Source organism: Marmota monax, unplaced genomic scaffold (genome assembly GCF_021218885.2).
Source record: "Marmota monax isolate L192 unplaced genomic scaffold, Marmota_monax_Labrador192_F-V1.1 WCK01_AAM20220418_F8-fsc00021, whole genome shotgun sequence".
Classification (NCBI taxonomy): Eukaryota; Metazoa; Chordata; class Mammalia; order Rodentia; family Sciuridae; genus Marmota; species Marmota monax.
This window is the reverse complement of record NW_026695228.1, coordinates 17471396-17492792: the sequence shown is the minus strand read 5'-3', so window position 1 is coordinate 17492792 and position 21397 is coordinate 17471396. Positions and strand designations below refer to the sequence as shown.

Here is a 21397-nt window from a genome sequence, read left to right as displayed (position 1 = left end):
ACCAGTACAAGAGACATCTTAGAGACAACAACAAATCTACCATTTGACTGCAGATTTAAATCAACTCACTGATTTTCCTGCCTGCCAGAATATGTATTTATCAACTTTTTAAAAATTCAAATACAATCTTATTATGTTCCTCTGTCTGGTGGTCTTTAGAGTTCACAAAATAAATAGCTTTGGGTTGCTTGTTCTTTAGCAGTAGGCAACCTTCACATTGACCAAAGGGCATGACTCTAGACTCTTAATTCACACCTCAAGTTCTCAAAGTTAGCTGTTGTTAAAAACTCCAAATTTCTCAGGACAACTCTGGAGGCAAAAAATGCCTATGGAAACTGTATAGGCACAGGGATCTAACCAGGGGTGTACACAGGAGCCAACAGATGAACTTTTTCCAGTACACATAAGCTGGACTCCAACCCCAGAGATTCCGATCATCGGGTCTGTTGGTATAGATTCTCAGGCACACCTTGTTATAGGAGTCCCCTCTCTTGAGTCTCCTAAAGCATGTCTGGGCAGGTTCTACTCTCAAAAGGTGGAAGTATGGATGGAGCGAGGATCTGATGAATTTGCTAGAGCTTTTGAGTTGGACAGGAAAGCCTGAAGGTCTTCCCCAAGATTCATTATATTATTCATCTTTGTGTACACTTAAACTTTTCCATACAATTTCTCCCCAAATGCTAGTAACCACTTCTTACTATTGTATACCCCCACCACCCACCCAGTTTCCTAGGGAGAAGCTCCAAATGGGCTGCCTTACTTTGTACCTTTCCACAGGGAAACTGATGTTTTAGGATCCCATCTTTTCACAAGGATACATAGTATTTGCAACTGTTGCCTGGTATTAGGACAGGCATAGGTAATGTTCCAAATGAGGTCACCATGCAAAAGCTTAACTGATCCAGAAAATATGGTGTTTAACATCAGAGGCCACACACCAAACAATCACAAAAGACTGAAATTCCTGACCTATTGGCCACAGCAAATGCATATTGGACCTGAGAAATCCAGCAACAGATTCTGAGTGAGGTACCTGATCATTCCACTTCCCAAGGAAGACACCATTGTTGCAAATGTTTGTTCAAGTGGTTTCTCTGAGCCCTTCTGGTTTACCTGTAAAAAAAATTTAAAACACCATAAATTACTTTGTTTATTTAAAGAGAGAGATCAGAAGAATAACAAGGATGCTTCAAGTTCTCATTTTGGCACAGAAACAACAAACGTAGAAGTTATCTGAACTAACTTTGTAGAATAAGTAAAGGTAAATACAAGGGCAAATATAAAACCCAGTATTATTGTAATCTTGCTCTATAACTCCATTTTAAAATTTTCTACAGGATTTAAAAGTAAAATGAATAAAAACTGTAAATCTGTATTATTAGGAACACAATGTGTAAAGCCACAATTTGCAATATCCACAACACAAAAGGGAGGGCAAACCTTTTTAGGATTAGAGCTCTATATGCAATTGAAATTGGTTATAATTAAAATTAGATAGTTTTAACTTTAGAAATTATATATGATCCTCGGGCTAACCAAAAGAAAGCTACAGAATATACACAAAAGAAAATAAGAAGGCAATTCAAACATATCACTACAAAGAATCAACTAAACACAAAAGACAGCAATGGAGGAAATAGGTAACAAAAACTACAGGTCATATAGGAAATAATAGCAAAATGGCAAAAGCAAATCCTTTGTTATCAGTAATTAATTTAAATATAAGTGAATTAATTCTTCAATAAAAAGAGATAGATTGGGAGAAAGGATAGAAAATAAGAACGAACCCTATGGTGTTTATAAGACATTTACTTTCAAGATACATACAGGTTGAAAGTAAAAGGATGAAAGAAGATATTCTGTGCAAATAGCAATCAAAAGAGCTAGAGCAATTGTATTAGTATCGGGTAAAATATACTCTAAGTGAAAAGCTGTTATAAGAGAACATTAAATATTAATAAAAGAGTCAATTCACCAAGAAGATCTAACAATTAAAAATAAAGAAGCAACAAGCCATCAGAGTCCAAAAATATAATGAAGCAACACTGGCAATATAAAAGTCTAACCATAATAGTTGAAAACTTTCAATACCTCATTTTTATAACAGACAAAACAATCATACAGAGGATCCATAAGAAAATGGAGGATTTAAGTAACATAGATCCCATTAGGCCAACAAATATGCAGAATATTCTACCCCATTAACAGCAGAATACACATCTTTCCAAAGGGCACATGGAACATTCTCCAGGATAATCCATATGTCAGTCCACAAAGCAAGTCTTCTAATAAATTTTTAAAAAGTAAAATATATTTTCTGATCACAATAACAGAAGAAGAATAGAAATTTCACAAATATGTGAACGCAACATACTCCTGAACAACCACTGGGTCAAAGAAAAAAATCACCAGAGAAATTAAAAAGTACTTGAGATAAATGGACAATATAATATGCCACAACTTATGAGGTAAAGCAAAAGCAGTGCTAAGAAGAATTCACTGCTATAAAGGCATACAAAAAAAAAAAAAAGGAGAACCTCAATCCATGATCTAATTTTATATCTAGAAACTAGAAAATAAGAGTCAAATGTCTAGAACTAGAAAAAGGAGAGCAAACTAAACCCAAAGCTAACACAAGTAAAGGACATGATAAAGATTAGAGCAGAGAGAAACAAAACAAATAGAAAACCAAGAGAGAATACCAACAAAACAAAAAGTCCATTGTTTGAAAAGGTTAATAAAATTAAAAAAACTTTAGCTAGAATGACCCCCCTCCATTCAAAAAAAAAGAGAGAAGACTCAAATTACTAAAACTAGAAATGATAGTGAGGACATTACTAACAATTTTTGAGAAATAAAAAGGATTAAAGTATTATTTTAATATTAATATTAAAATATTAGCACTCATGTATCAACAAATGTATAACCTAGATATGAATAAATTCCTAGACATACAGAATCTACCAAAACTTAATCATAAAGAGAGAAAATATCAATCAACCAATAACTAGAAAGGAGACTGAATGAGTACTGAAAAGTTTCCCAACAAAAAGCCCTAAACCAAATAGCTTCACAGGTGAATTTTACCAAACATTTATGGAAGAATTAACACCACTCTTCTTTTTCAAAACACAGAAGAGGGAATGATTTCTAACTTGTTTTATAAGAAAAAGATTATCCCGATATCAAAGTCAAACAATGATACCACAAAAAACCAAAAACTACATATTTATTAAAGATAATAAATTCAGCAAAGCTGCAGCATACAAAAATCAACACACAATAATCAGTTACATTTCTATACACTAACAATGAAAAGTTCTAAAAGAAAATTAAGAGTTCCATTTACAATAGCATCAGAAAGAATACTCAGGAATAAACTTATTCAAGGAAATGAAAACATGTTCCCCCAAAACTACATTGCTGAAACTTAAAAATGGAAAGACATCGGTGTTCATGGGCTGACACTTAAAATATTAAGATGATAATACTACCCAAAGTCATCTACAGAGTCCCTATAATCTCTATTAAAATCTCAATGGCAAAAAATCAGGAAATTTAAAAAAAAAAAAAAAAATCAGGAAATTTAAAAAAAATCTCAGTGGCATTTTTTGCAGAAATAGAAAAACCTCCAATGGAATGGAATTTCAAGGGACCCCAAATAGCCAGGCCAGAAGGTCCCCAAATTGGCCCTTGCATATAAGTTCAACTGATTTTTGATAAGGTCTCAACCATTCAATAAGAACTGGACAGTCTTTTTGACAAATGGTGTTCAAAAAACTAGAAATCTATATGCAAAAAATGAAGGTGTACCCTTACCTTACACCACATACAAAAGTTAACTCAAAATGGATCAAAGGCCTAAATGTCAGATCTAAAGCTTTTTTAGAAAATTCTTTGAAGAAAATACAGGGACAATTCATGGATTTAGCAATGAGTTTGTTTGATATGACACCAAGAGCACAGACAACAAAAGAAAAAACAGATAAGCTGAACTTCATTAGAATTAAAAGCTTTTGTGCACTACATACTACTCTCAAGAGAATGAAAAGCCAACTGAAAGAATAGGAGAAAATATTTGAAAAAAACCTCTAAATATCCAGGATATAGACAGAATGACTACCACTCACAACAGAGACAAAACAAGGGCTGGGGATATATAGCTCATTTGGTAGAGGGCTTGCTTTGCATGCACAAGGCCCTGGGTTCAATCCCCAGAACCACAAAAAAAAAAAAAAAAAAAAACTGACTTAAGTAAACATCATAGAAAAAAAAAAAAGAAATGCTCCTAAAAAAAGATACACAAATGGCCAATAAGCACATGAAAAGATGTTCAACATCACCAGTCATTACATAAATCTAAATCAAAACCACTATGAGACACCAATTCCACACCCATTAGTATACCTATCATCAAAATAACTGTTGCCAGGGACTGGAGAAACTGCAACCCTACCCTACTGAACTGCCAATAGAAATGGGGCAGCCACTATGAATAACAGTTCTGTTGTTCCTCAAAATATTAAACAGAATCATCACATGATCTAGCAATTCCACTTCTAGGAATATACCTAAAAGAATTAAGGGTTGGAGATATGGCTCAGTGGTAGAACACTTGTCTAGAATGCATGATGCCCTGGGTATAATCCCTAGCACTGGGGGAAAAAATTAAATCTAAAAGAATTGGAAGCAGAGACTCAAGTAGAGAAGCTTGCACATGAATGTTCATAATGGCATTATTCACAATAGCCAAAAAGTAGAAATAAGCTAAATAACTATCAATAGATGAATGTAGCATACAGCTACAACAGAATACTATTCAATCTTAAAAAAGAATAAAATTCTGAAACATGCTACAACGTGGATGAATCTTTAAAATGTTTATAACATTTATACTAAGTGAAATAAGTAAAATACAAAAGGACAAAGATAATATGATTCTATTTACATTGGGAACCTAAAATAGGGAAGTTCAGAGAGATTGGAAATAAAATAATTAATAGAGGCTGGTGTGAGGGAGGTAATAGGAAGTTATTACTTAATGAGTACAGAGTTTGGTATGATGAAAAGTAGCAGAAATGAATAGTGGTGATGGGTATAAAACACTATGAAATACTTAATGCCTCTGAATTGTATATTTAAAAAATGTTTAAAATTATAAATTTTCTATTAACAAAATTATTGTTTTATTTCCACCCCCCAAAGAAACATGCAAGAAACCTACCAGATTGATTATGACTTGTTTTCCATAAATAATTACTTGTGAATCAAAATGCCTTTGGAAACCATCCATCTAGAGGGGGGAAATAGATATTTACCATATTACATTATAGGAATATTTTATAATTTTTTAAAAGTACCTCCTTAAATGTCCCATTTCTATACTCAAGAAAGCATATCAGGATGCTTTCTAGATATTCTAAATACTATGTAGTAAACAGTAATTACAAGCCATTTTACTCTTAGCTACAATACTAGTCTAATTCTGAGCACAACCTCAAATAAAATATACTAAGTATTTTCAACAGCATAAGTTGTAAATCTTACTGAGCTCCCTCAAATCTGTATTTGCCATCAACATTCAAGCACAGTCATTTCCCACATATTTCTAATATGCAATCTTTGAAGCATTTTGGTTTAGAGGTTCACTGTGTGCCAAAATCAAGAAGGACCCCAAGATGTTGAATTCTGCTTATGGAGAACTAGAGCTTTATATGCAAACCTAAATGGCCCCTGAGCTTCTACTTTTAGCCAATGAAAGATACACACATGATTTGCTACTTTGTTGATCTGCGGCCGTGGTTTGTACTTGAGGTTTGGTCTTTGGGACCAGAAAACAGGGATTGATCCTCGAGTCTAAAAGAAAAGAGAGAAATGTGAAATCAAATACATACAAACTGTTTTTCTCAACTTACTCATTGTTAGCAGTATAAATATTAGTGACTCTGCAAAGGTATAAGATAATACAACCTACCAGCTATGGAAGAGGTACATACACACCTACTCTAAAAGTTCATATTTTGTAGGAAAATGCTCAGAAAGGACTCTTTGTCCTAATTTTACATACATGGCATTTGTGTAGTAGACAGTTTTGTATTTTCCCTAAATTCTAAAATAAATCAATTTACCCACAAGTAAAAATTAATAAGGCATGTTTATTATATAATTTGGTAGCATGAAAATTTTTAAAACTGCTTTATTCATTCTTAAATGAATAAAGTTATGAACACATGAATACATTACACACTATCACTGGAGCAGGAGTGATCCACAATTCCATGAGGAGGCAACAGATGAGAGGTATTACTTCACAGTGAAGTGCAAGGCAGGCAAAGCCAACCAGAAGCCAACAGCCTATCCTCAGACAAGTGGCTACATTTCCATAACCATACCCCTCCTCCCCTACCCTCTCCTTTAGGTATTTAAGAGCAGGAAATGTCAGAACAGTGCCTGATTAATGAACAATTCTTTGGGGAGGGGAGGGGGGTACTTCTTACACATGGTAGACAAAGATATTACTTAAAGAGGGGAAAGGAAGGGGAGGAAGATTCCAACATGACAGAAAATTATGATCAAGCAGAAAAGGCCAAAAGGCAGGCTGCCAGACACCGTCATAACTTACCTGTACAAATGAAGCCCTGCTCCCATTATAGTGAACAATTTGTTCTGTTTCTACAAAGTTAGCTGCATGGCCTTCAGAATCAATTCCTAAATTGAGAAAAAATTAAGATTTAATTATAATTAGTACATAAGAAACACATCAGAAACTCACTAATTCAAGTTCACTTAGAACAAATTAACTCAGTTCAAATTTAAGGGAAAGTACTTATAAAATTAAAATTTAAACAAATACATTACATATGACCTGAAAACTAACAGCTTACTGATTTAAACAGGTTTAAACAGGAGTTTTAAAGACCTATTAGTAGGGCTGGGGTTGTGGCTCAGCGGTAGAGCGCTCGCCTTGCACGTGCGAGACCCTGGGTTCGATCTTCAGCACCATATACAAAAATAAACAAGTGAAATAAAGGTGTTGTGTCCAACTACAACTAAAAAATAAATATTAAAAGAAAAGACATTAATAAACAAATGAAGCTAGTCACTTTTTTTATACAAACTTTTTCTAAAACAGTGCTTCTTGAGACATCTTCCAAAAAAAAAAAAATTCTCAAGCATGTCCACAAATCCTACTTTGAAAAACAGTACTCTGAAAGTTGAAAAACAATCAACTTAAGTGATCATACTTAGTAATAACACAATATTATAGGCAAATGAGGCCCACAACAGTAATACTGTTTAGTTATAATAATTCAGAAGATTTCTGAAAGATGCCTGTTAATTTTAATTATCAAAATAAACACAGAAACTGCATATGATTCTAGAGCTTCTAAACTCCATGAATATACCAATGAAACCTGGTGTGGAAAGTACTGCTCTACAGTGTTGGCAGAGCTTAGTCCTTTCCAGTATCTGAAGTGCTCCCTTACAAAGTTATTTATATTTTTTTGCTAACAAAGACTTGCTAAGCAAAAGCAACTTTCAAGCTAGTCCCTAACACAAATTACTAAATTCTCAGAAAGCAATGGATTTTTAGCTCTCAAAATATTTCTTAGCACCCTTTCTATGTGATATATTTCTCAAATATACCATTTTGAGGTATGTGTGCAGTATTATTGTTTTTGTTAATGTATTACCACAAGAGGACAAAATTATTGAGCCAAATTAGCAATGACTTGATCTTAATAATCCTAAGATTATCTTCAGAGGCATAAGCTGTTTTTTTTTCCTTCCATAATTCCAATTAAGAAACAATATAGAGATACTTTAACAATGAAGAGAGGAGGAAGAATGGAAAAGGGAAAGGGAGAAGAAAAGGTGAGAGAGATCTCTTTATGAAAAGATTGCCAAGACATACCAAATTTTAAAAAAGGAAGAAAACAGGGCATAGGAAAATGTAAAGTGTATAACTACTGTCTACAAAAGAAGAAAAGTAATTAACAAATACCTGTCCAACATAAAATTATCCAGAAGGATAAACAAGAAACTAACGTGATTACTTGGTAGGACTAAGAACTGAGGAGATGAAGACAACAATGGGACGGACATTTTTAGTACCTCTTAAAATCTTTTTTAATATTTGAAATATGCAAATTTACTGCCTATTAAAAAATTGCAATTATAAAATATACTTCTATCGAAGAAAACCTAGTTTCTACAAGAGAGTTTCTAACTCTAAACATTTTACAAAGTGAAGGCAAGAGGTCAAATGTCTAGCTTTACACAGGTAAATAAATCAAGAGTAATAAGAGAAAGAACATTCTAATATGAGTTTAGGTTACTGAAATCTACAGAGTTCAGCTGTACTTTCCAACATCTAACAAACGTGCTTTTCCTCTTAGAGCTGTTAAAGAAGTAGCGTATAGTGTCACGTTGTAATCATGTGATTACAGTAGTTGGAGTAAAACACACAAGACCTACCTATTATAATGAAGCAGGATACAAATATTTAACAAATAATAATGAATACAAAACACAAAAGATTACAGTCATATCACCATAAGAGAGATGTTGATTAGAGATAGATATGAACTGGTACTGAATCACACTGACAAAAAGAAGCTCACCTCTTACATAATAACGCACGCCAGCTCTGAAACAACTTCTCCTGGAGATGAGAATCCAATTGAAGTATTTTCCATTGATAGAACATGAGTGCATAGTAATAACTTAACCATATTAAAAAAATATAACATGTAGAAATATATGTATCATTTCTATATTTGACTATTGTTACCCTAATATCAATGGTCCGAAGAGAAAAAGGGATAGAACACGCAAATTTTTCTGGTTCCCCATGAATATTCACAAGTCTTTAGTAAGTGGAGCCACTCCCCTTTTTAGTTTCAATACATGCAACCATGAGTTAAAAGCACAGAGCTTGTTTTTGAGTTTTATAAAAATGGTCCTTCACTATTTATAAACTTCAAGCCCTTTTTTTTTCTTCCCTATAAGTCCCCAAGATTCATCTTAACATTGCATAAAGCACTTTAGTCCTCTGCAGTGCTATGTGTAATCTTTAAGGACCATGCCACAAAAGACCTAATTCTTCTGCTGATGGAACTTGTATTCATAGTTTTGCTCTAACATGTTGCTATGAGCATGTCTGTAAATATCTCCTGGTATGAATGTATTGGGAACACACAGGAGGAGGGCTGGCAAATTCACAAAGAGAATGCCAAACAAAATGGCGTTACCATTTTGATCCCAGCAATATGAATCGCTAATGATTCATTCCTATTACCTGGCATCATCAGACTTACTAATGGCTCTTCTTAGGCTCCCACAACACCAGAGAAGATTTCAAGGCAGCATTATTCATTTACTCACCCAAATTATCTATTTAGAGGCAGGGCACAAAGATGAGTAAGACATGAGCCTACTCTTAGAGAGCTAAATCTACCAGAAAATATGACTACTTTGTGAATCACTTCCCTCTGATTACGATATATATATCTCAAGAACAAAATACAAACACTATAATTTTAAAAAGTGAATGAATTAATCTCTACTCTTATCAATAAGGTAACTCCCAGCATGACCCACTGCTACTCCCCAGGATGTCCATTTCACAGTCTCCTCACCTCCAACACTCCTCTCAGTCCACTCACAACCAATAACAAGGTTTCCTATTTCACTGTGAAGATAAAAGTCCTCTACATGCTCCTACCACATTCATACAACCACCAGCACCCATATCCACACCTCTGCTTGGCTTCTACAGTGGTGGGTTAACAGCATGATGGGCCCTCTACCCGTGCCTAGCACTCCACCTCATCTACTCACAGGCATCCTTCAGCATGCAGTCTTCTCCTTCTCCTAAATCTTTAAAAATTTGGTAATATCCCTTAGTTAGGGAGAAGCAAAAACATAATCTCCTTCCCCAATAGTCATCATATTTAACTAATCAGCAGCATATCAGCTACTCACACCCTCTTGGAAACTTTGCTTGCTCCTGGGACCCTATTTCTGACCTGGTTTTCCTCTTCCTCACTGGCTTTTGCTGGTTCATATTCATTTCTCTGACTTTTTAAAAACTATTTTTAGTTGTAGATAGACACAATATCTTTATTTTATTTATTTATTTTTATGTGGTGCTAAGGATCAAACCCAGGGCCTCACACGTGCTAGTCAAGCGCTCTAGCACTGAGCTATGACCCCATCTCCTTTTTCTCTGATTTTTGAAGTGTGGAATACCCTAGGACCTACTGTTTTAACACACTCGCTTGGGATCCTCACTTCTCAAGTCCTTCATCCTCACTGAGGACTACAGTTCATGGATCTAACATTTTTTCTCTATCTAGAACTCCCTTCCCCTTCAGGTCATTTCTCCCTGACACCCCTTTCCCATAACTGTTTCTCTTCTCTGTGTACATTTCTTCCTTTGGTGACCTCATCCAGTTCCATGGCTTGAAATGCCATCTATACCCTGAACATATTCAAATTTGTCTCCAGCATGAACTTCTTCCCTGAACTCCAGTCCCATCTGATCCAATGCCTTCTCGTCATCTTTATTTGGTTATCTATGGAAACCTCAAGCTTAACAGTTCAAAATGGACTCTGATAATCTTCTTCTACCTCCAGCCCACCTCCATACTCTGGCCAAGAACCTCAGAGTCACACTAATCTCTTTTTCATTCACCATGTACAATATTAGAAAATTCTATTAGTTTTGTCTTTAAAAGTTACCTAAAATCTGATCATCTTTCACCAATGTCACATTTCCACCCTGGTCCTAGGCAACGTCACTTCTCAGCTGGATGACTCCAACTCATTCTTCCTAATTTTTCCTTGCATCCATCCACCCTTGCTCACCTTTGGCCCATTCTCTATATCACAATCAGAGTGACACTGTCTTACCATGCCAATTTTCAAACTCAAACCCTCCTCAAAATTTTTCATCACAGTGAAAGTAAAAGCTACAGTTATTCCAGAAAACTCTTTAGTTATCTGCACCCAGCTGATGACAGAATGCAGCTGAACACTGCTCCTGCCTCTCCTTGTCTACACTCTGCTCCAGCCAAGCTTTTGCCTTAGACCTTTGTACTTGCAGACCTCTCTCTATGTTATGTGAAAATGGAACTATGTTCCTAGTCACCAATTTACATTAAACAAAAGCTCATTTAATGCTTTAAATGTAAAGTGAGCCAGGCACAGTGGCATACACCTGTGGTCAGGAGGCAGGAGGATCATGAGTTCAAAGCCAGCCTCAGGAACTTAGCAAGGCCCTGAGTAACTTAGTGAGACCCTGTTTCAAAATAAAAAAAATGAAAAATAAAAAGGGCTGTGGATTTGGCTCAGTAATTAAGTGCCCCCAGGTTCAATCCTGGTACAAAAAAAATAAAATAAAGTGAAATAGGTAAGCCTTTTATCCTGAGATTTTCTAATGTTATTCTTTCATAACTATGTAAAACGTTTCTTCTATTACTTTCCTGCTTTTAAGTAGAACAAATATAATAATAAAATCCTGTTAACATAATGAATAAATAAGACTGTTGTGACAATAAGTTCCTTGGGGTTACTTGATAAAAAGATATTACCTCAATTTCTATACACCACAGTCCTAATTACAAACACTCATTAGCATATACTGTACCTATCCTTCAAGAGCCAGCTCACTTCTCTTCCCTATTTTTTTTTTAATTTTTTATTGTTGGTTGTTCAAAACATTACATTGTTCTTGATATATCATATTTCACACTTTGATTTCTCTTCCCTATTTTTATTAATTTATCTCTGCTAAGGACATGTTTTTTAAATGAGCTTACAATTATACAACCACTACTTAATTTGCATTTGTGCTATGGTTTTCCCCAAGCATTATTCTTTATACTTGATTTTCATTTCTATCATTACTTTAAATGCAAATAAAATTTTTAATTGCATTTCTCCTCTCCAAGCTGTCAATCATCCTAGTCCCTGAATCTAGCTTTATTAATTACTAAGGAATGGTTTCATTTAAACAGACAAGTTCACACTTCTACTGCACAATTCACCGATATAATATAAAATAAATGCAAAATATAGTACACAAATTCCTTCCTTTAAACTACCAGCCCCCAAACTCTTGAACAGACAATAATTTAGTCTGAGAGTTCTTTTGAAAAAAGTTGTTCATAATCAATGCTAAGATTTCATGTCAATGAGTTTAATTTTCTTATCAGTAGCAATTTCCATTAATCCCCAAATACTCTTTTCATGCCAGATATGACACTATCTCCAAATCTATCTTATAATATACTTTAATAGACTGCTAGAAACTAGAGAGTAATATCAGGTAAGGATACAACCATGTAACACTGGAAGAGCAAAACGGTGAACCTGAAATGAAGATATACAATGTATTTAGAATCAACATATCTTAGAAATAAATAAATACATTTATACACAGGGAGGTAATACACATACATAACATGGTAGTAAGCTTTCACATAACTTTTCATTTTAAAGAATGTCTCTAATTACATTAGATATGCAGTACAATCATTTGGGCTTCATTACTCAAATTTTGGAAACTAATAAAACTACATGAAGTTGCAGAATATATACCTCCCTCCTTCTCAGTGTTTGCTTACAACCAATTCACTCCTCCTGGAAAAGACATTCCACACTGTTTGTAGCTTGGAACTAGTTTTCTCAAAAAAGCCTAACAAATGTCAAGAAATAAGGTAAACAAGCCTATTTTCCTAGAATCAATATATTATGTTTTTCTAGCAGGGCCTCCTCCTTATACTCATTTGCATAAACAAAGGAAAGAGGTAGGTGGCATCTGGGCATGTCTCTCTCCAAGACAGAAGGGCCTCACACAACCCTAGGAAGACAGGTGCAAAGCTTTCCACTCAGCCTGGGTACTGAGTCACAGCCCTTCATTTCTTCATTATTCATCCACCAAGACTCATTCCAGCTCTCTTACAGAAAACAATGTTTTTTAACTTAAGGCTTCTGTTGGTACTATTATTTGAGTTTTAAATGTCCCCCAATGGTCATGTGTTAAAGGAGTAGCCACCAATCTGTGACCCTATTATGAAGTGGTAGAAACTTCAGGAGTTGGGGCCTACTGGAAAGAAGTTAGGTCACTAGGAGTGTGCCCTTGAAGGGGATGGGGAACCTGGCCCACTCCCACCTCTCTCTCTCTCTGCTTCCTGGTCACCATGAGGTAAGCAGATTTGCCCTACCATGCGTTCCCTGCCATGACGTTCTGCCTCACCACAGGCCCAAAAGCAATTAAAGACTGAAACCTCTAAAACTATGGGCCAAAATAAAACTTCTGTCTTATCCTCAAGTATTTTGTCACTGTGATAGAAAACTAACAAAGATTACAGTAACATTAGGTTTCTTCAATCCAGAGTGATACAAGAGGGTAGACATGATCAAAATGTGTAAGTTATAGTTAAATTAGAATTATTTATCCAAATCCTTAGTGATTAGACAGTCTTTTTATAACATGTATAAATGAAAACTGTGACAAGTAAGCAGATTTTAGTTAGTTACATTACCTCTGGCTGAGCAGACAGTTCTCTTAGAAGATGACCATTCCATACAAATCGCTGATCTGCCTGAGAGAAGTTTTAAAACTTAATAAAATAGCTCCTGTGATGTTGAGTTTCTATAGAAAAAAAAAAAAACTACACTCATCAATATCTCCATCTGGTGGCTCCCACCAGAATACATCCTCCCCCTTTAAATCTGCCCTCTCCTGTCTGCCTCTGAGAGAAGCCTGGCAGTCCTCTCAGGGTCTCTCTTTCCCTTCCGTTAGCCAACTGTCTAGTACCAAATCTCCTTCAAAATCCACACTCTGTTCTACATTTCTCCCTCCATCCCTCTCAGCAATATCTGACTCCAGCCTCACTACTGCACCAGCCTCCCCCTTTTCTTCCAGTGTTGGCATCAGCCCTCCCACACATCCTCCTCAGTGCTGCCAGGAGGATTTCTCTCACCTCCTGTCTCTTATCTGCTTGACATTCTTCAGTGACTCTCTGCCATCTAAGAACCAAACTCTTCATGGCCTAAACAGGCCTAGGATCTGGCAACCTCTACTTAACTCTCTGGCTACTCGGATACTCAACTACAAATACAGAGGAAGCTCCTCAACAACCTCTGTTTATTTGACTCAGCAGATGGACCAACTCTCTGCAGTCTCTGTATTAAGCACTCAGCTGAATCATACCTAAAGTTCATAGGGAATGGCCCTTACACTTGGCATTAACTGAGAGCTGAACACATATTCCCAGTTAGTTTATGACAGGCATACTAGTTATTCATCATTACATAATGATGTGACTGCATATTAACTAAATGTTTTCTAAATTAATGAAATAAAACTAAAAACAAACTGCTATTTCTATGAAGTTGAATGATTTGAAATAAAAATTGATAAGGGGCAAGTCGCTAAAACAAAATTGCCACTGAATTAGTGAAAGTGGCAACTAAGAAAGATTAGAAAGGAACATACTAAAAAACCTACAGGATTCTGCTCACAAATTGTTCTAAGATGTTCATCTTTAAAAGACTCAAACTGGAAAGTTGAATGGATGTGATTAACAAAAGACAAGACAATCTGGAATCCAGGAACTAACGAAAAAGAAAAGCATGGTGATGTGGCCTGTAATCCCAGCAACTCAGGAGGCTGAGGCAGGATTGCAAATTCAAAGCCAGACTAAGCAATGTAGCGAGGCCTTAAGCATCTCAGTGAGAATCAGTCTCTAAATTTCTGGTACAAAAAAAAAAAAAAAGAAGAAACATCTATGTTTCTACATGAAAACACTGATGGATAAAGAAATTTTAAGCTAAGATAAAGTATTTAAGATATATGTGTCTATCACACAACTCCTAAATAGACTATATGCTCTTCCACAGAGCAGGGGCCACAGCTTTTCATTCTGGGTCCCCACTAGCTAATACAGTGGCTGGTTCATGACAGGCACTCAAGAGAAGTTTAATAAACAATGAAAAACACTTCACTCTCTTTTATTTAAAAGCCAAACTTCTTGACTGCTTATCCTATATATAAATTAACATATGAATTTATAATTTTACTTGATTGAGAGTATAAAATTTTACTCAAAAGATCAGTCAACTAAAATGTTAATTTAGGTTGAACTATATGGAAGTATCATTTTTAGTGGTTAAAAATGGTCAATAACTGGCACTTTCATATGGTCCAACCTAAGAGATAACAGCAACTTTTTAAATTCTGGCTACCCCCTAAACACATCTATGGTTTGTTAATTTAAAAAAAATCAGAGCAGCAATTATTCAGTTTCCTGAATAGCAGAAAGTTCTAGTTGAGATCATCTGAGGCCTAATTAAAAAAAAAAAAAAAAAGGCAAAATAACAAAAAAACTTAAAAGAATACTTTCAAGCTCTTAACAAATTGTTACTTTTATAGTTTAAAAATGTTTAAATAATATCACTACCAAAAGAACATTAATTGCTAGAAAATCGATTTTTATAAACCTCATTATATTGCCAACAATACAGGCCACTGAAATCTATGGAATTACAAATGAATGCAATGCTGGAAGACCTGAAACCTGAGAGTCAGCACTTGATAGTCTGGTAATATTGATGCAAAAATTCTAATCGCCTACATGTGTGTTTAGACTAGACTTTTGAACATCTACCCCAGTTCTTCTCCATTTTGGTTGTGTTCACGTATTGATTCCAGGGCCCTCAACTTGAGACAGTGATATACACTTAAAACATGGTATGTTTTCTAAGAGCCACACATGATCCTAATATATATACCTGAGAGTAAAGAAAAGTCAAAATACTGCTGAGGGTATAACTCAGTGGTAGAGCACTTGCCTAGCATGTGTGAGAACCTGGGCTTAATCCCTAATACCACAAAAGAAAAAAAAAGGAAATATATATTAAAAAATAATTTTTTTTTATGGATGAATGAGACATGTCCTTTAAAAAGAAAACTAAGAATAAATAAGTGAAGATCAAGCTTACCCGTTCCAAGAGACTCATTTCTTGGAATTCTGGACTGGTGTTGGACAACCGCTGCAAAGTATGGGTCAAATCATACGTTGTTGAAAAGTAAAACCCATCCACACTCAAGACATGGTTCAGCATCGAAAGGAAAGTTTTATTATCTTGTAACTGTAAACAAAGCGGGGGAAATCAGTATGTTTCATAGTTGAAAAAAGGAAATCTGTCAAAATGAGAATAAGACAAAATAAACATGTGTTAAGTCCAGTGTCACTAAGCAGCACCAGCGCAAGGACTGGGCAGAGAAGGGGAGGCACATTATGTTCTGAGGACCTAGGAGAGCTCCTTACATAGAACATACAAATATTTCAGGGTCTTATCACATGACCTGATTAGGCAGGACTCCTTTTCACAATTTTTACTCCAAAAGGTAGAAGAGTTGTTTTAACAAAACATTATCATCTTAGATTATGACCTACTGTATGCCAGACACTGCATTCATTCTCTTTAATCTTCACAACAACCCTCCTTGGTTAGCCTCACTTGGCAAATGAAACATACAAATTCATGAGGGATAATTTCTAATGATTACCAAATGATTAACATGTTAATCCACGAGTTACAAATCTACATACTAAAAATTATTAATTTGAGTTTAAATTTCTTTTCTTTTTTTTTTTTAATTGAAGGTAAAGTCAAAGCAGATGTAGCAAGCAAAGCTAACATTAGCTCAGGGCCTGACAACACAGAGAGAGAGCAGCAATGAGGAAGAATTCATTCCAGGTAAATATTCCAGGGTTATTAAATGAATACTGCCATTTTTATTTCTTTAAAAATATCATGACTCAAAAGTACAAAAATCACATGCCACATTTTACTTATTTAAGACAGCGCTATAGTCTAATTGTTTTAAAGGTTTATCACAGGTAAGGTATGTGTTTTGGAAAAATATATTGTCTTTCAGAAACAAACATTTTTGTAATCTTGGATATAAAAATACAACTTCATTTTTAAGGCAAACACTATAACATAAAATTACTTTGGAAAACACTCATAGGCGTAAATATCTAACCATAATATTATTTTTAAATAATAAGTTTCAACCAGTACAGAGTAATGCCATTCGTGCCAAGTCTTACATACACTTTCAAGCAAAAATAGATCCTGTTTGTATATAGGTCATCTTCACTTTGTACTGTGGGTGAAACTGTAAAAACGATGATACTATTTTAACTTTAATAATCTTAAACCATCTTAATAATTCATTAGAAAAGATGATTGTTCCATGATATTTAAAAGTGTTTGTCAAAATATTAAAAATTCTCTTATTGTAAGTTATAAATGTACATGGAAATAAAAAATAGTAAAACTAATATTTTCAGCACACTCCAAGCATTAGAAACATAAGAATTAAAAATATTTGTTTCTTTTTAAAAATTTCATCAATGGAAACTAACAGTGCTTGCCTTCTTCCCTGTTATATAACTCATGATACAAAATACCTACTCCATCCTTGGTAAACTGTCATACACCTTTCCAAGTCTAAATCAGTTTCTGACACTTTGCAGTTTAAATGTCACAACACAAGGGTTCTAATTTATCATGAAGGTTTTTGAAGTTATCACTTCCTCTTCTTCCTTTTTGTCACAGTCACTTCATCATTAATATGTATGTTTGCCTTCACTCCAACTTCTGCCAGCCTAACTACAGCCTCTAAGACAGTGTTAGCATGCCTATAGTCAGCTAGTTCTTCTGTGCTCCATTTATGTTCAATTGCATGCATTCAATTTCAATTTCACTTCCACAGTTGTCATTTGCTTCTTCACACTTTCATCTTTGTAAAGTTATTTCTTCAGTTAATCTATTGTGATAACTAAAATTTAAACTGTGTTGTTGGGGGACAGGTAACTGACATCTGTGCATATAGATTCCTATCAGGCAAAGAAGGACTGCCTGCAAATACATGCATATATTCTGTGTACACGTGCATACATGCACATACACCCACTACTTCTATTCACATATGGTAAAAGTGAAGAAAACTTTTCTCTGCACAAAAAGGGAACGAAATGAGCAGAACTTCAAAAGTATCTAATACTTCTTTACAGAAAACATGAAGTTAAATCTGGATGCATTTTTTGTTTGTCCTTTTCTGTCTATAAGAAATTTCATAATTTAAAGATTATTTTAAAAAGAAGACATTAAAACCAATAAAATACATGAACTATTTCTTAAAATATCATCTATGGATAGGTAAAAACATAGGTCTAATGACATTTCCCTAAAGGCTGCCTCATAATTAAGCTTAGAAGAAATTCATCAAATATACTTTGTATTCTGCAACCCCTTGCCCCATGGTACTTTGTTGGGTCTTGCAATTAATAATTACTTCCAGTTCTTACCTGAATATCAGTTAAGTGCAACATTGTCTTCTTATAAGAAAGGACATCAAAATCTGTTGCTCTCCAGATTACATGATTGAAAAATTCACCTATTTTTGTCTTTTTGGTAATGACGATAAGATAATTACCTACAAAAAAGTATGACCAAACACACATAAATAATAAAAAAGTCTCACAGAGTGGGGCTGGGGATTTAGCTTAGCATGTGCAAGGCCCTATGTTTGACCCCCCAACAACACTAAAGGAAAAGAAAAAGCCAAAGTAACAGAGTAATAGTCTTTATTTTTAAACTTTAAATGGCTAGAAGAAAATGAGACTGTAATGTGCTACTCAAAAGTACCATTTTTAAAAGCAATCATACAACTTATGAATACAGAGACTAGCATATTAGAAAAATTCTCATTGAAAGGTCAATTTTTTTCTCAAGAAGATAAACACAAAACCTTTTGGTCACCAAAGGAGTGGTCCTAGCAGGTAGAAAATGGAGAAAGAGGACTGGGGGTGTGGCTCGGTGGTACAACATTTGCCTGGTATACTTGAGGCCCCTGGGTTCCATGAGCAGCACAGAAAGGAAGAGAGGGATGAAAGGAAGAAAGAAAAGACAGAAAACACTTCCTCTCTCATCACCCCTAAGGCATTCAGGTCTCTATCATTTTCCTGCACATAGTTTGAAGTATGACAGTCACAAAATCTGCTACCCAAGGGCAACATCTCCTCTACACTATTCCTGTGTCCTTGGAGACACTCTAAACGGTAGAAAAATGTGACAGGGAGTAAACTCACTGGTTACTGCAATATTACAAGGATGAGTTGCTGGGAATCAAGAAGTCACTGTGGTCCATGCACAGTACACCGACATGATCCTGGCAGCCTCATCCCCAGACAAATAAAACAGAGAGACCCTTTCCCATTATATTAATTCTTCTGGTTTTTGTTTTTTGGGGTGTGTGTGTGTGTGTTGCTAGGGATAGAACCTGAGAACTCTGACATACTACTTAAGTACTGAGCCCTCAATGGATCAGCTCTCAAGGCCTGTTCAATCCTCTACCTGCAAGTGTCCTCACTGGAAGTTTTCCTGTATACGTATCTCTTCAAAAATTTGTCACAATCTACTATTTATATGCTCTCTTATGAGACTGTGAATGAACAGAACAGAGACTTTCTTTTCTAACTCAACATCTAGCACAATGACTGAAATAACAACTTTTTAAAAGTTCAATTAAATTTATTTTTTCTTTATTAAATTCTTTATTTATTCTAATTTGTTATACATGATGGCAGAATGCAATTCATAATGAAATGGAATTTAGATGAACAAAAATCAACTTTTTTTTTTTTAAAGGTTGAACCAAGGGCCTCACACATGCTAGGCAAGTGCTCTACCACTGAGCAGCCCTCAAATCACCTTTTTAATAACTCAAAACCAAGTAACATTCTGTAACACATACACACTATGTCATATCCAGATAGGGCTGAAGATATAGAATATCCTGATCCATCAATGCACAAAATTTTTATTTAAATACTCTCAGAATATATGAAAAATGTATAAATGATGACAGATTTCAAATCTACTTGAAATAAAACTAAACATGAAATCTTTCTTTTAAAATGGAACTCCAGGCTAATAAATTTAACCATTTGAGGAGCATTATTTTTAGAAACTAATGACAGAGGCTCAGTTGGCAGAGAGCTTGCCTCACATACTCAAGGCCCTGGGTTCACCCCAAGAACCACAAAAAAAAAAAAAAGAGAGAGAGAGAGAAGAGAGGGAAACTAATGACAAATACTTAGCCTAGAAAGCATGATATGAAGTATACTTTCACACTCTAATTGCCTTCTTTGTTGATCTTAGCTTATTTTCTCTTACCTGCCACCAGATGGATTGTGCCCAGTATACCAAATATTGGTCTTGTGACAGCTGAAGGAGGAACATCTTTCTTGGCTTAAAAGAAAGAAACAAAGGAAAAAAAGTTACACAGAAAAAGCTCACCAACAGAAATAGAAATTTAGTTTGATTACAAGTTACTTCAACTAAATTCATTTGCATGATTTTTCTAAAAAAGCAATATGCCCTAATGTCAGACCTCCACTGTGGCAGAGCATCAAGTGGAGATGTACACATGATATATAAAGGCCTTTACTCATGTAGGGTGTTGTGTTGAGTAATATGCTCTAGCTTCCTCATCAGGTCAGTCATGGGCCATTTCTAAAGCCCATTTTCAACCAAATTTATTCAACCTCTTGCCAGAAACTAAGAACCTATTCCTTTAAGAGAATTAAAGTAAATAATGGAAGTAAAGGTTTCAGATAAGTTTTTAATCTTAACATGCAACTAACTGAATACATGCAGGCCTTGTCTGCTCACATCTAAGAATGTGGGATATGAAGGCAAAGATCCAAGGGATGAAAGAGGAAGAAAAAGCTTCCTCCTTGGGTCTAGCCACAATTCACAGGTATGCAGGAAGGCACCATTCTTGACCTTGATTTTATCAATGATGCCCTTATTAACTGGAGAGTATCTTACAGGATTCACTTCACACAATTCCTAAAACTCGCAGTTAATGTTTCACAAATGCATTTTGAAGAACTCTAGTTGAAAACACAGTGCCTTAAAAGGGAAGAGGGAGAGTCCCATAGTCAAATACACTCATTTTGCTTCATCTCCAATTACCTTTAGTGTTAGAGTCTGTAAACAAGTCAAGATGGTGCCTGGCATTTTGCAGAGGGAGTGGTTTGTGAAGTAATGCCAGCGAGCCATTAAGTGTAGAGATTCCTTATTGGTTGACTGCTGTATCTAGTTTATGTTAATTAAGATAAGCTGTGTGGAATGTATATATACCCCTCCTGTCCTACAATAAACGGCTTCCACTCCTGTTGTATCAATGTACACAAGTTGTTCGTCACCCCCTGGTTATTTTGCTGCAGCCAGACTGTGGCACTTTAGTCCCCCTCCTACAGAGAAAGTCACACACACAATAGGAAAGTAAAGGCTCTGAGAA

The 21397-nt window shown here is 35.1% G+C and overlaps 1 protein-coding gene across 1 annotated transcript in view; it reads right to left on the bottom strand.

Annotated features, from left to right (window-relative positions):
- Positions 1–21397, bottom strand: part of Sacm1l (SAC1 like phosphatidylinositide phosphatase) — a 55552-nt gene that overhangs the window by 12731 nt on the left and 21424 nt on the right. Inside the window, exons 3-12 of the mRNA XM_046437743.2 lie at positions 20266–20340; positions 18396–18523; positions 16015–16164; positions 13554–13613; positions 12345–12378; positions 8625–8726; positions 6623–6708; positions 5770–5856; positions 5225–5293; positions 1034–1113 (exon numbers count right to left, since the gene is read on the bottom strand). Coding sequence (XP_046293699.1) covers positions 1034–1113; positions 5225–5293; positions 5770–5856; positions 6623–6708; positions 8625–8726; positions 12345–12378; positions 13554–13613; positions 16015–16164; positions 18396–18523; positions 20266–20340 — 871 coding nt within the window. The remainder of the gene's footprint in view (positions 1–1033; positions 1114–5224; positions 5294–5769; positions 5857–6622; positions 6709–8624; positions 8727–12344; positions 12379–13553; positions 13614–16014; positions 16165–18395; positions 18524–20265; positions 20341–21397) is intronic.